The sequence below is a fragment of the Asparagus officinalis genome, chromosome 10, assembly GCF_001876935.1.
Source record: "Asparagus officinalis chromosome 10, Aspof.V1, whole genome shotgun sequence".
NCBI classification, from domain to species: Eukaryota; Viridiplantae; Streptophyta; class Magnoliopsida; order Asparagales; family Asparagaceae; genus Asparagus; species Asparagus officinalis.
The window spans coordinates 61011423-61034423 of record NC_033803.1 but is presented as its reverse complement, the minus strand read 5'-3'; the positions used below and the strand labels follow the sequence as shown (position 1 = coordinate 61034423).

Genomic DNA, 23001 nt, shown 5'->3' with positions numbered 1-23001 from the left:
CTTGCATATATCTCAAAGTATATCTCATTGCTAGGATATATCTCTTTGTTCATATTGCTTATCCTAGCTCATATATCTTGTTGTATTTTATACTTTCTAGGATAACTTGTTATTAGTTTTAATTAGCATAAAATTGGATTAGATTAGCATAAGACCCTAATCACCCCCCTCTAGGGTCTAACAATTGGTATCAGAGCTTGGTGCTCTTTGATTTAAGGACTAATCGTCTTGAGTTAAAGATCCAAGTTATCTTATTTGTGCTAATCTAGTTATGATTGCATTTGTCTTGCTTGTATATATTCACGTATATATCATGAATATGAATGTATTTCGTTTAGGCTATAATCCAAATATTGCTCCAAAATATAGAAATTTTCCTTATGCTCAATGGTGCTCTAAATTTAAAATATTTGTTGAATCTAGAAATATCGACTTATGGGAAGTTATTGATTGTGCTTATATTATGCCCACATTGGAGAAATCAAAGTGGAGCAATCATGATAAGAAAATGTTTACAATGAACAAGTTAATGTTAGAACTCTTGCATAATACTTTTGAACCATGTATTTCTAACGAACTTGCTCATTTTGATAGTGCTTACACGATTTGGAAACTTTTTGAAGCACATCAAGGGGACTTAGAGGCGATCCGACAAGCTTTGGAGGATCCCACTTTAAGTTCATATGGAGCATCATGCACACAGCCACTAGGCGATAGCCCTAGTGGGGTTTGCGAGTTCGAATCGATTAATGATTTATCTAGTGATGAACTTACTTGTGCTAGTAAAAAATTATTACATGCCTTTAATAAATTACATAAAAATTTTATTGATTTACAAGGCAAGCATGATAATTTAAAATCTGATCATGAGAAGCTAGCTTCTAAATTTGATGTCATTACAAAAGAAAATATTATGCTTAAAGAAAACAATGACTTATTAAATTTGGAAAATGAAAATTTGATCTCATCAATTGCTAGCCTATCTCATGCTAAGATTGATGCCATGTTAGAAGTAGAGAACATAAAAAATAATACAACTTCTTTTATAAATGAATATTTATGTTCTACTTCTAAAGTTAATGCTAATATGCCTAATGATGAGTTAAACAATGTTAAAAACCGTATTTCCTCTTTAGATTCAACTCTAACTACATGCATTAACAACCACAAGAAGCTTGTGGATATGTGTGCCAAGTCTAATGCAAAATCATCCACTCATTATGCACACATATATAGCAAAGTTTACAAGTGCTCCATTTGTGGTCGTAAAGGTCATTTATCTAAATTTTGCTATGATCCACACAAATATAAGAATGCTAAAGCTCATTGTGCACAAGTTTCTTCATCATATACACATGTACATACACACACTCATAAAGTTTATCATAAGCATGCTTATGTGTTTAAATATGATCTTTGTGGACGTTTTGGCCTTTTGGCAAAATTTTACTATGATTTGAAAAAGACTTCACTTTTGCCAAATGAATTTAAAAGACCACAAAAGTTTAAATGTGATCATTGTGGTAGATTTGATCATTTGACCAAGTTTTATTTTGATTTGAAGAGAGTTTCCCATTTGCAAAATAATTTTAAAGAATAATCTATTTTTGAAAATGAGTCTCATGCACAACCGTTTGGTCAACATAAGCAAATATTTTCTTTTCATTGTACTTATTGCAATCAGAAGGGTCATTTGAGTAATTTTTGTTTTGACCGTGTTAGTGCACCACATGTGCCCAAACAGGTTCATAACCCTAGTGTTTCGAGCTTAAATGTTAGGGGTCATGTCCCTAAACCTTTTGGTACCAAGAATACTTGGGTACCAAAACAAATTTGATTTTAAACCAAGAATTTTAGTGTTTTTATTTTTCTTTTTTCTTGGTTTTGAAAAATTATACTTTAAACTTTTGAACATGAAAATAATTTTTTTATTGATCAAATTCTTTTGTTTTCATGATTATTAGTTTTGTTTTGATGTGAGGTTTGTGTTTATATAACCCTTCGGGTTTATTGGGTGTTTATTCCCAAATTTTATTTACCGGGTGCTAAAAATATTTATATGGGTTGATACTAGCTCAAGAGCTAGATATAGTTGCCTCTCTTGATTTTTAAAAATCAATGATGATTTGGTTTTATACTTTTAAAGATGATTTTTTCCATAGTTCATGATTCTTGTATGTTTTGTAATCTTATTTTTTAACTATAAAAATTTTGTTTTGATTTGTTCTTTTGAATTCATTATATAGCACAAATTTTTTTTCAAATATGCTTTATAATATATTCTATGAGTGGTTTGATCAAGTCCTACAAAGAAAGTTTTATTTATTGATCAAACATTGTTTTTGGATTTACACTTTGATTTATGATTTTATTTAAAAACTTTTTGCGTGATTCTCATGTTCTATCTTTTGATTTCATAAATCTATTTTTATACACTGTGTTTTTAAAATTGTGTAATGAGACACTTCTTTCATATTAACATATTTATATGTGTTCTCATTATCTTTTTTGTATGTGAGTTATGTTTATCATGTTTTTAATCTATGCTTTCTCACATATGTATGCCTTAGCATTCATTTCATACATTCATGAGGCATTTTGATAGGGGGAGCAATCCCTATATCTTTCTATGTGTTATACTCACCCGCTTATAGGTAGGGGGTGCTTTCGCTCTCTTTCATCTATATGGTTTTCCCCTTTTTGATGTTGTCAAAGGAGAAGAAATATTATGAGTATATTCTTTCCTTGTTATGCATGATAATTATAATATTGTATGTTTATTTTCCTTCATGCATATAAAATCCTTTTTGTAAATTATTTGTCATCATCAAAAAGGGGGAGATTGTTGGCCTCTTTGTTTTGATGATGTTTAACAAACAATTTACCACTAATGTTGTTTTTCTAGTATTCGTGTTTTCTTATTTATTATAGACAAATAATATGTTGGAGGATGGATGGAATTGCGCATTCGCGATCATATCCAATGGAGGTTGGCGGAATTATGGTGTGAAGCCTATGCAATTCAAATTGAATATCCAAGTTCTAACTTCATCCGCAAGTGTACCAAGTCAAGCTTATTGAAGATCAAGATCACAAGCTTGGGTATAATTAGTTTAGGAGTTTATATTATGTGTGTTAAGTACTTTAAGCTCAATATCATATACACACACATTTTATTGATTTCTATGTATATATATATATATATATAATTTGGTTTATATATATATATATATATAGTTATATATATATATATATATACATTTTGGCTTTTTGTTTATCCACAAACAAAGTTTTTACTAGCATATAAATAAATGTTTATATTCATACATGTTTGTTTTTACGTGGATAAATTGGTTTGGTGTTTAATTTCATAGATATGAAACAAATATATATTCATATTCATACTCATATGCTTCATATTCTATAGTATTTATGAAAATACTATATTCATTATTTATAGACTTCATAACAATAGTTTACATCTTTCTTCAAGTCTATAAAATTATTTTGTATTATTTCACAACATGGTTAAGCTAAAATGTCAAAACTCATATGTTCACATTTTTATGTTTTGGATTATTTTACAAAATGATGATATTTTTCATTTGGGAGGTCTTTTTAAAAACTAGATTTTGTAGCATATTCATTATCATGTCTACAATTATTTTCCAAAGTTTTACATTTTTTGGAATTTGTTTGATATTTTAAACATGGTTTTTAAATCAGAAAACTATTTCAAACCTGTTTTTCTCATATATCAGTTTGCGGTCGACCACCATGATCGATCGCCCTTGAGTCTAGAGACTCAGGAAGTTTTTCAGAGGCTCGCGGTCGATCGTGACGATCGACCGGATACAGTCTAGAGAACTCCGTGGTCGGCCGTCACGGTTGACCGTATGTTTTTCCAGAGCCTAGTTTGCTTTTGAGCTGCTCGCGGTCGCCCGCGAGTTTTCCACGGTCGACCGCCGATTGTCCAACGGTCATTTTGGTACAGAATCAGATTTCTGATTCTTGGGTTTTTTGGTCTTTTCCTTTGGGGTTTTTGGCTGAGGTTTTGGGAGGCTATAAACACTAAATTATACGACTTAACAGAAAAACTTGAATGAATAGTAATTATATGAATGAACTGTGCTTTCTGCGAATAAAAGAGTAAATTTGAATAAACAAATTTTTTATAAATAAACAATAACTTATTTGGATGAACAGTAATTTCGAATAAACAATTTTTTACGAATAAATAGTAACATCGAATGAACCATAATTCGATATGAAAGTAAAACTTTTGCGGATGAACAATTTTTCAAATGAACAATAAATTCAAGGTAGAAGCAACTTATGCTAATGAACAGTAATTTCGGACAATAAACAATAAATTATGCGAATGAACACTAAATTCATATAGAAGCAATTTATGCTAACGAACAATAATTTCGGCAAATAAACAAGAAAGCCGAACGGGTGAACGCGGATTGATTGTTAGGGGGAGCCACCACGTGAAGAGTTCACGCGTGAAGAGCTTGGGGGTCACAGTGTGATGTTGACGCGTGAAGAGAAAAGTAGGCCCACCCGATTTCCTCCTCCTCCTATAAATAACAAAGTGATTTTTTAGCCTAGGTTTTTGTGCAAGGATGCAAATTGGCAGCGGGCAAAAAGGGGTTGGGTGCAAAGGATGGCACAGGCAGAGGGGTGCAAGCAGCAGAGGGAAAAGCGCAAAGAAAAGTCGACTGGTGATCTTTCGGCTGAAGAGGAGGAAATTCGCAGAGGTGCAGAGGAAAAGTCAGGGGCTTTCTTTGGCTTCGTGCAAACAGCCCTTTTGTGTTTTTGAGAGAGATATTTGTGTGAGAGGTTTAAGAGATTGTGTGAGGGTTTAGATTGTGTGATTGTAAACCCTAGTTGTATTATCTCCCTCTAATAATAGATCTCCCCCCTCCCTACCCCGTGGATGTAGGCAATTTGCCGAACCACGTTAAAATTTGTGTTCTTGCCGTGATTTGTAATAGCTTGTAGGTTCCCTCGACAGGTCAGTTCTAGAACTGATGAGAAGAAGAGCTGATATCTCACTTTGTTAAGAAATTTTGCTTTCGATTCTTATTTCCTTTGTGAAACAGGGATTTAGTTGAGATCTACTCTCTTGTTGTGCTGTCGAAGTGCTGCCGAAATTTCCACTGCGCACAACAAGTGGTATCAGAGCTTCGGGTTCGGCTTGAGCCTTCTTTGAAGGATTCACTGAAGAATTCCTATTTGAAGAGTTAGATCGACAACATGGTTGAAACAAGCACATCGAGATCGTCTCTTATGAAGACGATACATAGTTTGAGCATCAATAACATGAAGATCGATGTTCTGAAGTTTGATGGTAAGATCAATTTCGGTTTGTGGAGGTGCCAGATGATGGATGCGTTGGATGCTCAAAACTTGGAAGAGACTCTTGAGTTGCAAGAGAAACCTGCTGATATGGAAGAAAAGATTTGGAAGAAGATGAATAGTAGGGCGTGTGGAGTTATTCGGTCATGCTTGACGCCGGTTCTTATTTATGGTGTGATGAACGAGGCGTCGGCGAAGAGGATGTGGGAAACACTCAATGAAAAGTATCTTACTAAGAGCATTAAGAATCGGCTTTACTTGAAGAAGAGGTTTTACCAGTTCAAGATGAAGAGGGGAGTTTCCATTAGGGAGCATGCTAACAACTTCACAATCAGACATGGCCAATGTGGATATCATGGTTGAGGATGAAGACAAGGCGATGCTACTTTTGTGTTCATTGCCCGAGGATGATTATGATACTTATGTCCTAACTATGATTAATGGAAGAACTACTGTTAGTTACAAGGAGGTGACCTTAGCGTTGGTAAATTATGAGTTGAGGAAGAGTGTCGATGAACCCTCCGAGAAGGTATCGGGAGATGCATTAGTAGTTCATGGTCGTGGTTCAAACTGAAGCAGGAGGTCACAGTCTAGAGGTGCACATCTTGGGATTCGTAGGAATCAGTGTGCTTTTTGTAAAGTTGATGGACATTGAAAAGCTGAATGCCCAAAGTTAGATCAAGCTGAGAAGAATAAGGGGAAAGCTGTACAAGGTTCAGAGATGAATGTTGTCAAGACTAGTGGTAATAATTCAGATTCGGATTCTTCAGGCTATTTATTATCCGCACTACCATCAGTTTGTGATGCCGACTTTATGGAATGGATGTTGGATTCGGGTGTTTCTTACCATATTTGTCTTAGGAGGGATTTGTTCTCTAGCTTTCAGGAGTTGGAAAGAGAGGATGTTGTGCTCATGGGTAATGGACATGCATACTCTATAGGTGGTATTGGTACCGTTCGGATTAAGATGAGTGACGGGATGATGCGAGAGTTGGATGATGTAAGGTTCATTCCACAATTGAAGATGAACTTCATTTCACTTGGAGCTTTGGAGGCAGCAGGCTATAGGGTGACCTTGCTGGATGCACGCTTGAAGGTCACATTAGGGTCCATGATTGTGATGAAGGGCGTCAAAAGAAGCAATTTGTATTACTTGCTCGGAAGTACGACGATTGATAGAGAGATGACGACTTTATCAGATTCGGCTAGACTGTGGCGTTGTTTGATGCTGGGTTATTTGATTGGTAATACCGTGTATAGGTTATTGAGGAGTGTTTTGACCTACAGTTTGAAGTCCTGTGAACCCATTGGTATGAGCAAGAAGATCGGGGTGGAGTTTGGCACTTCTATCCATCATTCAAGGGGTCTTCTGAGGGGTGTTCATTCAGGCATTTGAGGGTCTTCCAAGGGAGCATCATTGGGAGGTAATAGGTATGTGGTTTCCGCAGTTGAGGATTGCTCTAGGTATTGGTGGGTTGCAACCAAGTTCCGTTGGTGTGAAGTCCTAGAAGCCCGCAACAGATGGAGGAAGTGTGTTGGTAGAAAGTTAACCCGACGTTCTGATTATGGTAGGGGTTCTTTCTTACGTTTGTGTCGAGCTCATGGCAATAGGAGATACTTTATTGGTGTGGAAACTTTGAGGCGACGTGATGAGATGACAGATTTAGGGAGCCGTTCCTTGCTAGAGGAGGATCGGTGTTTGATGTCGAGCATTGGCATTGGTGTGCGGGCTACAACATGTTTGGGTCATCTTATGCATAGGTTGTCAACTGCTGCATGTAGAGATTTTGGATCTGGTGGAGCTGTTTTAGATTTTAGGTTGCGTCGGATATTTGGCTACCCAGCACTTAGTCACATCATGGATGTGAGATTTGATCTGATAGCATATTTAGGATTCAGAGGCGTGTTTGATTATTAGGTATTGGCTTCTGACTTTGTTCTGAGCATGTATGTCACGTTTGACTCTTGGCAGGTAGAGAGTGGTGATCAGATCATTAGGATATCACAGCGGGTGGAGAGTGATGCTACTCCACGTTAGGTGGAGATTACTCTACATACTCCAGATCATACTGTATTATTTGGGATTCTAGCCGATGTGACACAAATTGAGAATCATGTTGTTTTGGATGCAGATGATAGGCCGATTGATTCGAGTATAGCTGATAGATGGTGTCTGGATATGACCATTGGTTCATCTTAGGTGAAGATGTTTGGATTGTTTCAGTTTGGGGCCATTGGAGGTGCTATCAGCCGTAGACTTGATCGTGATGTTGGAGAAGGGTTCCGAACTCTTCTAGTTGATTAAGGTCGTTCGCGGCCATTTGGATGAACTACGTAAGGCTTGATTCCTTGGGCAAGAGGATACGTAAACACTCATTTATGATGCAGCCGGTTTGGATTAGTTGATTTTGATGGGCGTGAGATCGATTTAGTGGGTTGACACCGACATTTGGAGAGTATTTGCATTCTCATTTGGGTTCTCGACTTGTTGTGGATTGAGTCCGTTGTCGTGAATTGTTTCACTTCGTACCGGACGCAACAAGTGAGACATTTGGTTTGGTTAGTGTCCGCTCAGTTTTGGAAAAACTTCACCGAGGTGGAGAATTGTGAACGCGAATTGATTGTTAGGGGGGCCACCACGTGAAGAGTTCACGCGTGAAGAGATTGGGGGTCACAGTGTGATGTTGACGCGTGAAGAGAAAAGTAGGCCCACCCGATTTCCTCCTCCCTCCTATAAATAACATAGTGATTTTTTAACCTAGGTTTTTGTGCAAGGAGGCAAATTGGCAGCGAGCAAAGGGGGGCTGGGTGCAAAGGACGGCGCAGGCAGAGGGGTGCAAGCAACAGAGGGGAAAACACAAAGAAAAGTCGGCTGGTGATCTTTCGGCTGAAGAGGAGGAAATTCGCAGAGGTGCAGAGAAAGAGTCAGAGGCTTTCTTTGGCTTCGTGCAAATAGTCCTTTTGTGTTTTTGAGAGAGATATTGTGTGAGAGGTTTAAGAGATTGTGTGAGGGTTTAGATTCTGTGATTGTAAACCCTAGTTATATTATCTTCCTCTAATAGTAGATCTCCCCCCTCCCTGCCCCGTGAACGTAGGCAATTTGCCGAACCACGTTAAAATTTGTGTTCTTGCCGTGATTTGTAATAGCTTGTAGGTTCCCTCGACAGGTCAGCCCTAGAACTGATAAGAGGAAGAGCTGATATCTCATTTTGTTGAGATATTTTACTTTCGGTTCTTGTTTCCTTTGTAAAATAGTGATTTAGTTGAGATCTACTCTCTTGTTGTGCTGCCGAAATTTCCGCTGCGCACAACAGAACGAACAATAAATTATACGATGAACAGTAAATTCGGATAGAAGCAATTTATGCTAATGAACAGTAATTTCGGCGAATAAACATTAAAACTGAACGAACAATTATATGAATGAATAGTAAATTCGTATAGAAGTAATTTATACTTATGAACAGTGATTTCTGTGAATAAAAAAATGCACGAGAACAGCGTTTTGTGCTGAACAGTGAAACCGAAATAAAATAAATTTATGACTGAACAGTAATTTCAAATGATCAGGGTATCTCTTTATATTGTTGGACTAGAAATCACAATTATTGATATTTATTAGAGAAAATTAAATGGACAATTTTATCGGCCCCGGGAAAAACGTGGCGAACCACTGCCCTAAAAAGATATCTGTCGATCTCGTGCGATCAGCCAATACGAAATACTCATTAGCTGTAAGATCATTTCTCTACCGGAACCCTAACGTGCACGACCACGTTGGGGATGAAGACCCTTGAGTAAGCAGCCAAAAAACTGTACCAAATATTTGATGGAGGAAGAAGAAGAAGAGAAATGAGGAGTTTCTAGTTTCTGTGCATATTTTATCTCCTCACAGGGTCTCTTTTTATAAGGAAAAAAAGGACCTGTTATAAGAAACATAAATAAATCTTTTAGTCTTAAGAATTGTTAGCATTTTCTTAAGGAAAAGGCAATTGTGAATAGTCCCACATTGGAAGTTGAAGAGAAGTTCAAGTGGTTTATAATGGTTCACTTCCTAATGGGCTTTGAGTAATGTTTTGGGCCTACTAGTGTTTGTGCTCCTTCTCCACACACGCGCGCGCACGCACGCCACGCCTCGCCTCGCCTCGCCTCGCCACGACGCGCGCGCCACCAAAAGATTTCGGCTACATATTTACATATTCTATTTTCTGGGCAACTGTTTTCGTCTGAGCATAAGCTCTGTGTCTTACGCCCGAGTGCAGAGGCCGGCCGATTCCGGGGGTTTTTACCGCTAGGGGAGAGAGGACAAACTGCGCCAGGGCGATAGGCGGGTCCTTAATCTTCTAGGGCAGTGATATCACGACTGCTCCCAATCAGGCCTGAATTTTCTAACTCCTTAATTTGTTTTATATTTTTATTGTTTTGACAGCAATCTAGAAGATTAATTAATAATTCTTGCTGTTAAGTTAATTAGTAAAAAAAAATTAAAAATAAAAAAATATATAAAAATAAAAAAATTACTGTTCATCGGGATTACTGTTCACCCGAATTTCATATATTTTAATTACTTGTTGTATTAGTTAATTGCTTTAACTTGTTGCATCTAAATTAGTTAAAAAAATATTATTTCTTTGTTGCTTCTGTGCTCAAATTCAGTATCTGTCATAAACAAAAAATCTTTAAGTGAACCGGTTCAAGTTTTCTTGGATTAGTTGGTGTCTAAGGAAAGGTTTAAGGGTTGCATAAAGCGCTCTGCAAGAAACGAGGTACTTAATCGATCATTGATCAACCTCTAGTACTATCCTTACCTGGCCAAACTACCCGAGTAAAACTTTAATCTTTTCACTTTTAGAGTTTTTGGTTAAGAGCAGGTTTAATTAAGTTTCTGGTCTAGTAGTATTAATAAAATTCTTACCCTGTTCAGATTTCAACTACCTAGACTAGTAAAACTCAAATTGGACTTATGGCAATTGATCATTCAAAAAGTGTCAAACCTGAGAAGTTCACCGGTATCAACTATAAACGGTGGGCTAATCAGATGAGATACTGGCTCACTACCTTAGGTCTCTTATCAGCCATTGACTTTCCTGAGTCTTCTACTAGTGGTACTCAACCTTTGACTCCTGATCCTGAACAGTCTGTTCCTTCCACTTCTGGTTCAGGTGCTAGCTCTCTTTCTAGCTCTATGAAACCAGAAGATATTAATTATCATTGTTGTCATAGAATTCTTAGTGCACTTGCAGACAACCTTTATGACATATACTATGAGTTCAAAAGTGCAAAAGACCTATGGCAAGCTCTTGAAGCAGAATATGGCTATGATGATGCCGGAATTCTGCGTTTCACCTCTTCGTCCTTCAATAAGTTCATGATGGTAGATGACAAGCCCATTAATGAACAAATTCATGAATTTTTAGATTTCATCCGTCATCTCCAATCAAAAGGAAACACTTTTACTGATGACTATAAAGTTTCCTGTTTGATTGATAAACTCCCTCCTTCCTGGTCTAGATTTGCTGGAGATCTCCGACACAAGCAAGGAGATCTAACCTTAACTGAGGCCCTCAAGGCCATTCGTATTGAAGACCAGCATAGGCTAAATTCCAAAACCAAGAATGAATCAAAAGCTAAAGTAAACTTGGTAGAGGAAAAGCCTAAATCTAGAAATTTCAAACCCAAATGGAAGAAATTCAAGAAAAACCAACAATCTTTCAATAAATCTTCCTTCAAATCAAATTCTTCCAATTCCAATTCTTCCAGCCATAAGTCTGATGGAAAGTTCTGCTTTGTCTGTGGTAGAACCAACCACATTTCTTCCAACTGTTTCTTTCGGAAGAAGGAACCGGCTAAACCTGCCTCTAAAGGAAATGGATCAAATAAAGTTAATATGATTGAAGAGAATCCAACCTCCTTCAGGTTAGCCCCATCACCTCATCTTGTAAATTCTCTAACTTCTTCCACTGATTGGTATCTGGATTCCGGAGCAAATATACACGTCTGTAATGATCGCTCTTGGTTTTCAAATTATCAGGAATCACGTGGAGGAAGCATAAGCTTAGCAGATGACTCCACTAAACCAATAATAGGAAGTGGAAGTATAAAGCTCACTATGACTTCTGGGAAAGCCCTACATCTGCAAGGCGTCTACCTTGTTCCTTCTCTCCGTCGAAATTTGATTAGTGAATCTCTTCTTCTTAGAACTGGTTATAGGATTGTAAAAGAATCCAACAGATTTGTGATTACAAAGAGTAATAATTTTATAGGAAAAGGTTTTATCTGTAATGGCCTTTTCAAACTCAATGTAATCAATTCCAGTTCTAATGAAAATTCTAAGTCTCCTGTTATTCAAATTGTTGAATCTTGTGATGTCTGGCATGGACGACTTGGACATGTCAATTTTCAAACTTTACAGAAAATGATCAATTTGAATCTTATTCCTAAATCATCTATTGACCTCTCATCCAAGTGTGAGATTTGTGTTCAAGGGAAACACACAAAAAAACCCTTCAAGTCTATAACTAGAAACTCTGAGCCCCTCGAATTAATTCATAGTGATGTGTGTGACTCGAATCGAGTTCTCACCCGAGGGGGTAGGAGATATTTTGTGACCTTTATAGACGATCACTCCAGATATTGTTTCACATATCTTCTCAGGACTAAAGATGAAGTCCTAGATAGGTTTAAGGTCTATAAAGCTGAGTCTGAGAACCAATTAGACAGGAAGATCAAGATCCTAAGATCTGATCGTGGGGGGGAGTATACCTCAAATTATATGACTGAATTTTGCCAAGAACACGGTATTATTCATGAGGTTACTGCTCCCTATACACCACAGTCTAACGGGGTAGCTGAACGAAAAAACAGAACCCTAATGGACATGGTAAACTGTATGTTACTCAGTTCAGGAGCACCTGAAAATCTCTGGGGTGAAGCTCTTCTCTCTGCTTGTTTTATTCTCAATAGGATTCCCCAAAGAAATTCCAATACAACTCCTTATGAATATTGGAAGGGGAGATCTCCTAATCTGAACTTCTTCCGAGTTTGGGGTTGCTTGGCTAAGGTAGCTATTCCCGAACCTAAGAAGAGGAAAATTGGTTCCAAAACTATTGATGCTGCTTTCATTGGATATGCACTAGATAGCAATGTTAATAGATTTCTAGTCATTAACTCTGAAATCAGTGACATATCCAACAACACTATCATTGAAGCTAGAGATGCAGTCTTCTTTGAAAATATCTTTCCTTTCAAATCCAAAATCTCAGAAAATTCTAGAACATCTATTCCTTCTGATCTTCCATCATCTAGTTCTTCCCAACCTTTTGACATTGAGCCTCGAAGAAGCAAAAGAGGTAGAATTCAAAAGGATTTTGGAGAAGACTTCTTTACCTTTCTTGTTGAAGGTGATCCAAGCTCATTTCAAGAAGCAATGGATTCACCTGAATCTCCTTTCTGGAAAGAAGCCATTGATAATGAGATTAAATCTATCATGGAAAACCATACTTGGATACTCACTGACCTACCTCCAGGCTGTAATCCTGTTGGCTGTAAGTGGATATTCAAAAAGAAACTTAGAGCTGATGGTTCCATAGATAAATTTAAAGCTAGATTAGTAGCTAAAGGCTATACTCAGAAAAAGGGCATTGATTACTTTGATACCTATTCTCCTGTAGCCCGAATTTCTACTATCAGAATTCTTTTAGCCTTTGCTGCTATCCACAAACTGATCATACATCAGATGGATGTCAAGACTGCTTTCCTGAATGGTGATCTAGATGAAGAAATTTATATGCACCAACCTGAAGGCTTCATTACCAAGGGTCAGGAAAACAAAGTCTGTAAACTTGTTAAATCTCTGTATGGTCTTAAACAAGCTCCTAAACAATGGCACCAGAAATTTAACAAAGTCATTGCACAATATGGATTCACGGTGAATGAACACGACAAATGTGTTTATTCAAAAGTGATAAACAATGACTATGTTATCCTATGTCTCTATGTTGATGATATCCTTATCTTTGGAACTACTCTTGAACTAATCTTAAAAGTTAAGGATTATCTCTCCAAAAATTTTGACATGAAAGACTTAGGTCTTGCCGATATGATACTTGGAATGAAAATCACTAGAGACACTAGAGGAATATCCTTGAGTCTTTCTCACAGTATTGAGAAAATGCTGATCAAATTCAACTTTCATAACTTTAAATCTGTTTCCACACCATATGATTCTTCTATACCCTTGAAGAAAAATGAAGGTGAATCTGTCTCTCAATTGAAATATTCCCAAATGATTGGATCCCTTTTATACATATCAAACCGGACTAGACCCGATATAGCTTATGCTGTAGGGAGATTGAGTCGGTATACCAGTAACCCTAACCCAGATCATTGGTCTGCCTTAGAAAGAGTATTTAAATACTTAAAAGGGACAGTTGACTATTGCTTAACTTACACTGGATACCCTGATGCCATTGAAGGGTATAGTGACGCCAATTGGGTCACAGATTCCAACAGTGTAAAGTCAACATCTGGGTATGTATTTCTTTTTGGTGGTGCTGCTGTATCCTGGAAATCATGTAAGCAAACAGTAATTGCCAGGAGCACCATGGAATCTGAATTGATTGCACTTGATACTACTTGCTCAGAAGCCGAATGGTTAAAAGATCTTATCTCTGAACTTCCTTTGGTCCCTAAACCTTTTCCTCCAATTTCCATTCATTCTGATTCTAGATCTACCATAGAGCTTCTAAAGCAAGTACATGTAAATAAAAAACTCAACAGACATATTCAAATAAGATATAAGTCTGTACAACGCCTGTTAGGCAAAGTTGTGATCTTGGATTTTGTAAAGTCTGAGAAAAATATTGCTGACCCTTTGACTAAGGGATTATCCAGGAGTGTAGTCCTGGATTCATCGAGGGAGATGGGGTTAAGTCCATTAAAGAGGTCACTGACAGTGGGAACCCAACCCTTATTTGGAGACGTTGTCCCAATGTCGGTTCAATGTGGTAGAAACAAGCTGGACTAGTGATACTCGGGTAGAGCATCGACCCATATATATATTCATATATCATTATGTAGTGTGACCTACTACCCCTTCTCTATGATGACGATGCTCCTATGATACAGCTGGTTAGGCTGAGTTTTACTCTTAATAAGTCCAACGCATGTATTATTGGGGGGTATTAAATAAACAGCTGTAGTACCCTTTGAGGACTTACCTACGTGAGAGGAATCGTGATGGCCGCGGTTGGGGGGGGCTGGACTAAACTAACCCCTAGAAACTCTCATGAGTCGGTTATTGTGAGCATGGCCTTTTAACGCTCAACCCGCTTTGCTCAATAGATGAAGTGTATTGTGTGTGTTTTTGTCAATACCTGATTCAAGGGCCCTAATTCAAGGCTTAGTCCATTATGTCCCTCAGGTGGCGACAAACTCACTAAGGAAAGGTTCAAAGCCGGAAGCTACCTTTCCCGAATTCACGATACAAAAGGTTGCCCAACCTATATATATATATATATATATATGTTTTACTAATTGTTTTGTCAATATTGCCTTTTGGGGGGGATTGTTAGCATTTCTTAAGGAAAAGGCAATTTTCACGACGCGCGCGCCACGCCGCACCGCACTCGGGTTTTGCTTCTCCAGCTTTTATTTTTTTGTAACGGCAGCATTTATTATGTAACGGCAGCATTTATTATGTAACGGCAGCGTGATTTACGCCCAACGGACGAGGAGATTCAGCATCGGTTACTGGTTCATGAGGCTATATAAGGAGGCAGAGTTCATTCGGGAAAACACACAGAAATTCACAAAGAATTTCATAGCTCCCTCTTCCTCCTTCTGCTACTCTTAGTACTCAAAGATTTTCGGCTACATATTTTGAGGATTATTTTTGGGCAATCATCTTCATCTGAGCAGAAGCTCTGCTACTCGCGCCCGAGTAGAGAGGCCGGCCGTTTCCGGGGGGCTTTTACCGCTAGGGGGGAGGATCAACTACGCCAGGGCGACAGGCGGGGCCTCTATCTTCTAGGGCAGTGTATCACGACTGCACCCCGTTCAGGCCTGATTTTTCATAACTCATTTATTTTCAGTTAAACTAATATTGTTTATTTTGATAGCAAGAATTTCTTACGCTGCTGAGAACGTGAGAAAACTAACTAGCTTTTAATAATTAATTAATTATTTTAGTTTAACTTTTAATAAATAATTAATTATTTTAGTTTGTTACATCTTGGTATTTGATTTGTTGTTATTTATCCAACAAATTCCACAACAAATTCTTCTCCCCTAAGAACAGAGAACTTGCATCCCATCTATTTCCAGTATCTTCAAAATGCTTACAAGCTTCATCACAGACTTGACCACATAGAATCCCAAGTAATTTCCCAGTCAAGAAAGTAGAAAAAGGACGTGATATTGATTTATAATCATCACATTGATAAATATATAAGATTCAACAACCAGTTACATCTCCATTTCTTCAATACCGTGGGATGCTCTTTCCTGCTACAACTCCTGCCTCTCCTAATTCCATCACAGGGCAATTATGTACAAGTCCTAGGGAGCCAAATCTGAACTCTAAAGGGCATACATCTTCTTAAACTCACTATTAAACATCTCTGAATCCGAAGCCACCGACAACGACCAAGACCTCGAACGACTCCCCGACGCCTTCCTCCTTATACTCCTCAAATTCTTCTCCTCGATCTGATGGACTACGATACAATAACACATCGACCCCATAGTCCCTAGCATTATCGTCGCCCCAATCGCCATCGTGCACCAAGCCAACCACAGATCATGCTTACCCACCACAACGTAAGTAAGCGCAATAAAAGATACCGAGATAAACAAACAAGCGAGCCACATCAGCTTGTTCATCACAAACACCATCAATTTCTTCGCCTTTTGCTCCACGACTATAAGAGAAGTTTGTACCACCACGACAGCAAGTGATATAAACAATGCAAGAGAATCAAAAACTAAAAAGATGAGGAACGCCTTATTTTTTGCTATGTAAGCTTGACCGAGGGTAAAATCCTTTGATTCAGTATCGACATAGTTGCCTGGGACTTGGAAAATGGCAGCGAAGGCGACCGAGGCGATAAGGACGGCGACAACGGTGTTGGAGTTGATGGCGTTGTTGAGGCCACCGATGTGGAGCTTTTGGAGCCGTTTCTTGATGTTGTAGACTCGAGCCTCAGTTTGGCGAGTTTGCTTTATTTGGGATTGGACGTCATGCTTGATGTCGCTTACTGTTTGTTTCAGTTGCTTTGCGGGGTTTGGTGGGTTATCACGGTTTCTGGGGGTGGCCACGGCACCAACTTCTCGGAGCACAGTGGTGATGTTTTCGTTGCCGAATTTCTCAGCGATGCCAAGTGCGGTTTCACCAGCTCGGTTGGTAGCGTTGATGTCGATTCCAGGAACTGATAATAGGGCCTGCACAATCTGCAGCGAGGAAAGAAATAGACATTAGGGAAAATGTAGAGATCAAGAAGAATGAGCTTGATAAATAACAGAGATATGGAAGTTTTTCAGGACTGGTCCTACATCGCTCTATCTTAAACAAAACGATAAATTGTATGTATATTAATGCTGCTTTGCAATTACTATCCCTGTAATTTCATTAACGTTGATAGAACCCCAGGTTAAATTTTGTTTACTCTTTTATCACTTAGTGATTTTTTTGGCAGATATTGCTTCTTGGTGAAATAGTGAGTCTGAGAATCAAAGAGTCAAAAGTCCAACCAGTCTATCTGCGACAATGAAACTATAGGGGTAGTAAGTTCAAAACAATGATACTACAAACGTATCTATGTGCAATTAACCTTAAATAAAATAATAGAAAGTGTGACTAGTTTCTGAATAACATGGTGTCAAGACACTTTCTATATGCATGGGATCACTCCAGTATGCTGATAGATTTGAGTACAAATCCTAAAAAGAGAAATATAATAGAAAAAGCTTACATTCCCATGACTAGTTTGAGATGTTTCCTATTAAGTAAACTATGATATATGGTGATGTCTTCTTTAGATAGATCCAATGTTGTGTAATCCCAATGTAATACGTTTGGAAAGATCCTTCATATGTAATTGAAAGGATCTTTTACTCTTATGGATTATGTGGTACTAATAGGTTCTTGTTCTATGAAATACGACCTGTGCTATTGAGTCCTAAATTCATTTCTGTTCAATAGAAGTTGCTAACAAGTCAGAAACCAATAGATTTAAGATCCTGGTAGTAAAATCATAACATCAGGTAAATGAATTTATAATTCAATTCAATCAAGGATTTGAAGCCTGCATGCCCTTTTGAAATAATTTCATGTTCATAAATATCTCTCATCATACGTGTTAAATATTTTGTAGCCTCTCATTAATATCTCTCATCATACGTGTTAAATATTTTGTAGCCTCTCATTAATATCTCTCATCGTATGTTTTAAATAGTTTGTAGCCTCTAACCTTTATACCTAAACTCCGAAGTTGTGATGAGAGTTGAGGGTTATAGTTTTATATTCTAATATGCCCCCGCAGGGTCGAGGGCCCTTTCTATGGGCTGAAACCTGGAGCCACACAATGGTATAAAATTTGTTTTTCCTGAAATTTGAATTAAATTTGTGGTTAGAATGATTTGAACCTGGGTTGCTCTGATACCATGTTAAGGCCCCAACTATTACATCAAAACTCCGAGGTTGTGGTGAGGGATGATGGATATAGTTTAATATACTAATAGTATGAAGTTGAACCGAGCTTAATGATATCAGCCTCTCAGGCTCAGAAATCTACTCCAAGTTGACTTGTAAAAAGTGAACAAGGTGCACAAAGACATATCCTGTGTAGTAAATTCGGAGCTAATCACTTGTAAAAGGTAAACAAGTTACCACTTGAAACCCGTTGATCTGTCACTTTTCTGGAAACAACAAGAAGGAACTCTTCAATTGAATAACATCTATAATGTGATGGTCATGTATGGAAACTCCGTATACTTATCCAATCCTGACCAAGACATCCATCAAATACCTTACAACATTAATCAGCCTTACTATGCTGTCTAAGACTCTAAAGTGGATACTTGTTTGTAAATAATACCAGGTGAAAATGTGTGTAATCTTACTATTTCACAAGATACTTATTTCTACAGTACTAGGTGACGTGTGTTGGTCAATATTTCCAAGAATATGTATGCTTACATGTTGCTAAATTTCAAATTTGTAAACAATATGAGGGTCACTGTACCAAGGAGCTCTAAGTCAGATCAGCATCTAATAATGTTTAACGGACACTTCTGAGAAGCATTTAATCTAATATTTTAACCCATTAAGGGCTTCTTAGAAATGTTAGGTAAATGTTACCGGCTCATTAGAGTCTGAGTTCCTGTGCCAAGAATTAAAGTGTGATATTATTGGTTTTATAGCTTATCTTGTGCCTAAGTTTATGGCTCCCTATAGCAAATCATACATCAATACCTCTTCAAATTTCTCTTATCTAGGAGAATGTGGATCTCTTTACTAAAATGAGCTCCACCTACATGTCTCTGGTAGGTTTTACTTACTAGGAAACCAGCTATTAAGGTTTAACAGCACGGCCCTGTCTACTAATAATTACCTAGACTGGGAAGATTGCACCAATTCATACACGGTCGACATTACATTGACAATCCTCATGTAGGCGGGGAAAGGATTGACGACAGTAATGACGACTTTACCAAGTTCTGTAAACTAAGAGTATCAACCTTGATTCCTCGAGATTGACTTTTTATTACTTCCTATTCTTGCATCTTGTGTGGAGTGGTTCATTCAAAGGTAAACACTTGTGACGACGATTATTAACCTCTTATGAGCAACTGAGCTAAGTTGCTTAAGCAAAATGAAAAGAAATTAAATGAAAACTCCATTAACGAATTGGAAAGCGATGCTTAATTGAAAACTCTATCAAGTCGCAAAATTTGTTACATACCTCAGGGCGACCCTTCCTTGTTGCAATATGCAACGCCGTGTTACCCTTGCTATCTTCCACATTGATTATAGAGGGATCGGGTTTTAGCAACTCCAAAACAATGTCAACACTGTTACCTTTCACCGCCATGTGAAATGCTGTTTGCCCCTTTTTATCAGTCCTAGAACCAATACTAGGATCCTTACCCAAAATTGATTTCACCACATCAACATGCCCCATTCTCGCTGCTGAGTGTAAAACAGTCTTGCCGTTGTTACGAGCAATCTTGGCGAGATCCACGCCAGTTCCTAATAGAAGGTTGACGATATCGATGTGGCCTTGAGTGGCAGCGGTATCTAAGGCGGTAGAGTTGGATGCGTTCGTAGTCATAGCTAATGCAGGGAAAGATTGCCATAGTTCCTTGACCACTTCTGCAAGACCAAATGAAAAGCAAATAAAGTTACCAGAATAAAGATTGTGGACACGAGCCTCGTTAATATTAGAAATTTCAACTGAACTACTTAAGGTCATAGACGCGACAATTACCGAAATGTCCTTGCCTAGCAGCGACATGGAAGGCGTCGAAGCTGTTGTTCGCCTGGATGGCAGCCGACTGAACGTCCGAAACCCTCAACACCTCCTTAACAACCCCAACAAACCCTCTCTCGGCCGCCACGTAGAGCGCAGTTTCTCCGTCCTGGTTCTGCTTGGAGACCAAACCCTTCAGCTGCAGGCTCTCCTCGCAATCCGAAAGGATCTTCGCCACGCTCGACGAGTTGCCAGCTCTCGAGGCGAGATGGAGGGGTGTATCCCCTCTCTTCCCCGGACTCTCCTTGCCCTTCTTCTTCTCCGTCGAGCCCATTCGGAAACTTTTGAAGCTCTGTAGCCTCTCCAGGGCTCCCAATCGAAAACTCTGCTGCTTCTCCATCTAAAGCAACGGGAAATAGAACCCTCGCCTACTGCTTGTTGAGGTCAACACCGGGTCTTCACTCAACTTCAGACTAGACCTACGATCGTTTATGCGTTAATCGCACCCTCAATCGAACTCCGAAACTCTCAACTTTATCCTGGAAAAATCCAGTTAGCTAACTCACGAACCCTATCAGAACTCAGCGAAACGTCTAAAAACTCCCGAATCTCAGCACCAACGTTTTTCTCTCTCGCCACAAAACAAATTAAAGAGCCCAGATCGCCATTTCCGGAATTTCAACAGCGTAATGGAAAAAGATCAGGTTTTGATGGAACCTTTGACGAGAAACAAGTCCAAATTCCTCTCGGGCATCTGGAAAAGAGCACCAACTACGGCAAGAACGTGTTTTTTTTTTTTTTTGGGGAAAAGGCACCTTTTTATTGCTCAGATACATCCCATAACTCCGACAAAGTGTAGTTGGTCGCCTTTATAAAAGCACCAATAATAACAGAATCTCAACGATCGATCAATCAATGAGGAGGGGAGATAAAAAAAGAGCCTCCCATGGGAATCTAGTGGACTCTCTTTCTTTTCTCTCTTTAAAGCGTTTATTTATTTACCCTTGTAAATATCAGAAGGCAATGGGGGAGCTAAAAATAACCAGTGACCCATGTTTTAATATGATTGGCTGCTCTTTTTAATTATTTTATTAAAAAAATAATAGCAAAAAGAGATGGACGGGTCTTTGTGGTCAGTAAATTGGATTTTGTGATCAATGTGATCTCTTTTGCTTTTTATTGCGTTGTGGAAAGAGCGATGGAATGCTGAAGATGGTGATGGGCATGATGGGGTCACACGGAGAAGGAACACTCCAAAAGGGTTAATTACAGAAAAACCCCTGAATTTTTGGGGAGCTGCACAATCCCTTAACCTTTTTATTCCACTAAATACTGTTGAACTTTATGAGTTATTACACACAGCTTCTTGAACGTTTTTGTTTTTACTAGGTGGAATGCACGTGCACTGCACGTGATCAAATATTTTAATTATTTATTTTAAGTTTATTTATTTACTATAAAATGGTTGTAAAAACTTTATAATTATCGTAATATATTGAATTTTTTTGGATATTTCCATGTGTGATTTTAACATTTTGTCTTCCAGAGAAATAGTGATGTTTAAAGCCATAAAATATTAATAATTTAAGATTAAATAGTAATTTGAATCTATAGTTTTAAAATATTAATGATGTAAGGGACCGATATGGAAAAAACCTATTATTATTAATCAAAAAAATTCATGAATTCATTAAGGAAAATTGTAGGTTTTATCTAGTCATTAAGGATTTTGTTCAGTTATAAAAAAAAATTACTTCCACCTGTTGTTTACTTCTATGTGTCGTTTATCTGGCGATCGAGTATTATAGATATTCAAGAATTTTTTTTAAGAATATTCTAAGTTAGAATGTACAAATTCAATCAAGAAAGAAAATATAAACTATGTGATCAATTCTAAAATTTGATGTTGTACTCTTTTTACATCTTCCCAAATACTAATTGATCTGTCAAAACGATTACTCTCTGGTTTCAAAAAATTATAAAATATGGTCTAAGAATGATTTGTACATATCATACACTCATATTGATTCTATTTTAACAAAATAAGTTATATCTATCCAATGTCAAACAACATTCAAAAATTTAGCTTAAGGAGTTAGAAGAGTACAATATCTGCAATAGTAGTCATATCCAAGCTATGAGCTTCATAAACTTATAAGAATGTGAGTAATATAAAATAACAATTTTATTTACTTTGTCAAATAATTTATTATAAATTATGAAAGACAAAGGGAATCAAAACGATCATATACCCATCCCAAATAAATACTAAATTTCTCTTAGAAATTCTTATAGCAAAAGATTTTTAGAGTTGATGTGTAGGATAAATTTAAGGACAGGTAACCCAAACCAATTCATTAAGTGATAGACTTGCTATAAACTCCACTTTTATAAAATTGATATCACATGTGCCTTAAGTTGTGTTTTTGTTTAAAAGTTAATTTTAGAAAGCTCCCCCTCAACTATGGAGGACATGACAACCCCCCCCTAACAAAACTATTTAAGACTGAATAAATCTATGCCAAGTTTTGTAGATAATCTATCTCAACTTAAAATTTTTTGATTTAACCCCAGTGAACTTTTCTCACTTAAACCTAACATTTCAAAACTAACATCATTAGGTCTTATCTATTATGTGACAAGTACTTGAATTGGAAGGACCAAAATATCAATCAATCATAAAAGAATTATCTTGGCTTTTGCCAGATAAAAGAGGTGAGATAGAGGGAAAAAATTTGTAAATTGGCTGTGATCCTTTTATTGTCGGTTGAGGGTTTCTATTTAATTAAAATTGATTTCTTCAAGAGGGTATTTTTTCCAAATCACATATCGAAGTAACTATGTTAATGGGGTTTGTTGATAGAAGTGTAAATGATTAGGGGAGTTTTTATGAGATACGCTATAATTGAGAGATGTTTTCTAAAATTGTACCAAAATTGAGAGGGGTTATCTATAATACCCCACATAATGAGGGGGCTTTGTCAAATTGAATCAGTTGAGTGAGTTTTTTAAAACAATCCCCATAGTTGAGAGGGTTTTTTTAAAAATTAACACTCTTTTTAAATATGGCTTATTTATAATTTGTCTCTCAAAATTTTAATAATTTAGTGTTAGTCCCTAAAATTATGAACAATTTCAAAATTTTGTGGGAATAACATAGAATCATTGG

The 23001-nt window shown here is 37.4% G+C and overlaps 1 protein-coding gene across 1 annotated transcript; it reads right to left on the bottom strand.

Moving 5' to 3' along the window:
• On the bottom strand, positions 15763-20728 carry LOC109825188 (ankyrin repeat-containing protein At5g02620-like). The gene is made up of 3 exons (XM_020391961.1): positions 19851-20728; positions 19326-19735; positions 15763-16812 (listed from the first exon to the last, which is right to left on the bottom strand). Exons 1-3 carry the CDS (start codon positions 20230-20232, stop codon positions 15943-15945), a joined length of 1662 nt encoding a protein of 553 aa, XP_020247550.1. The 5' UTR covers positions 20233-20728; the 3' UTR covers positions 15763-15942.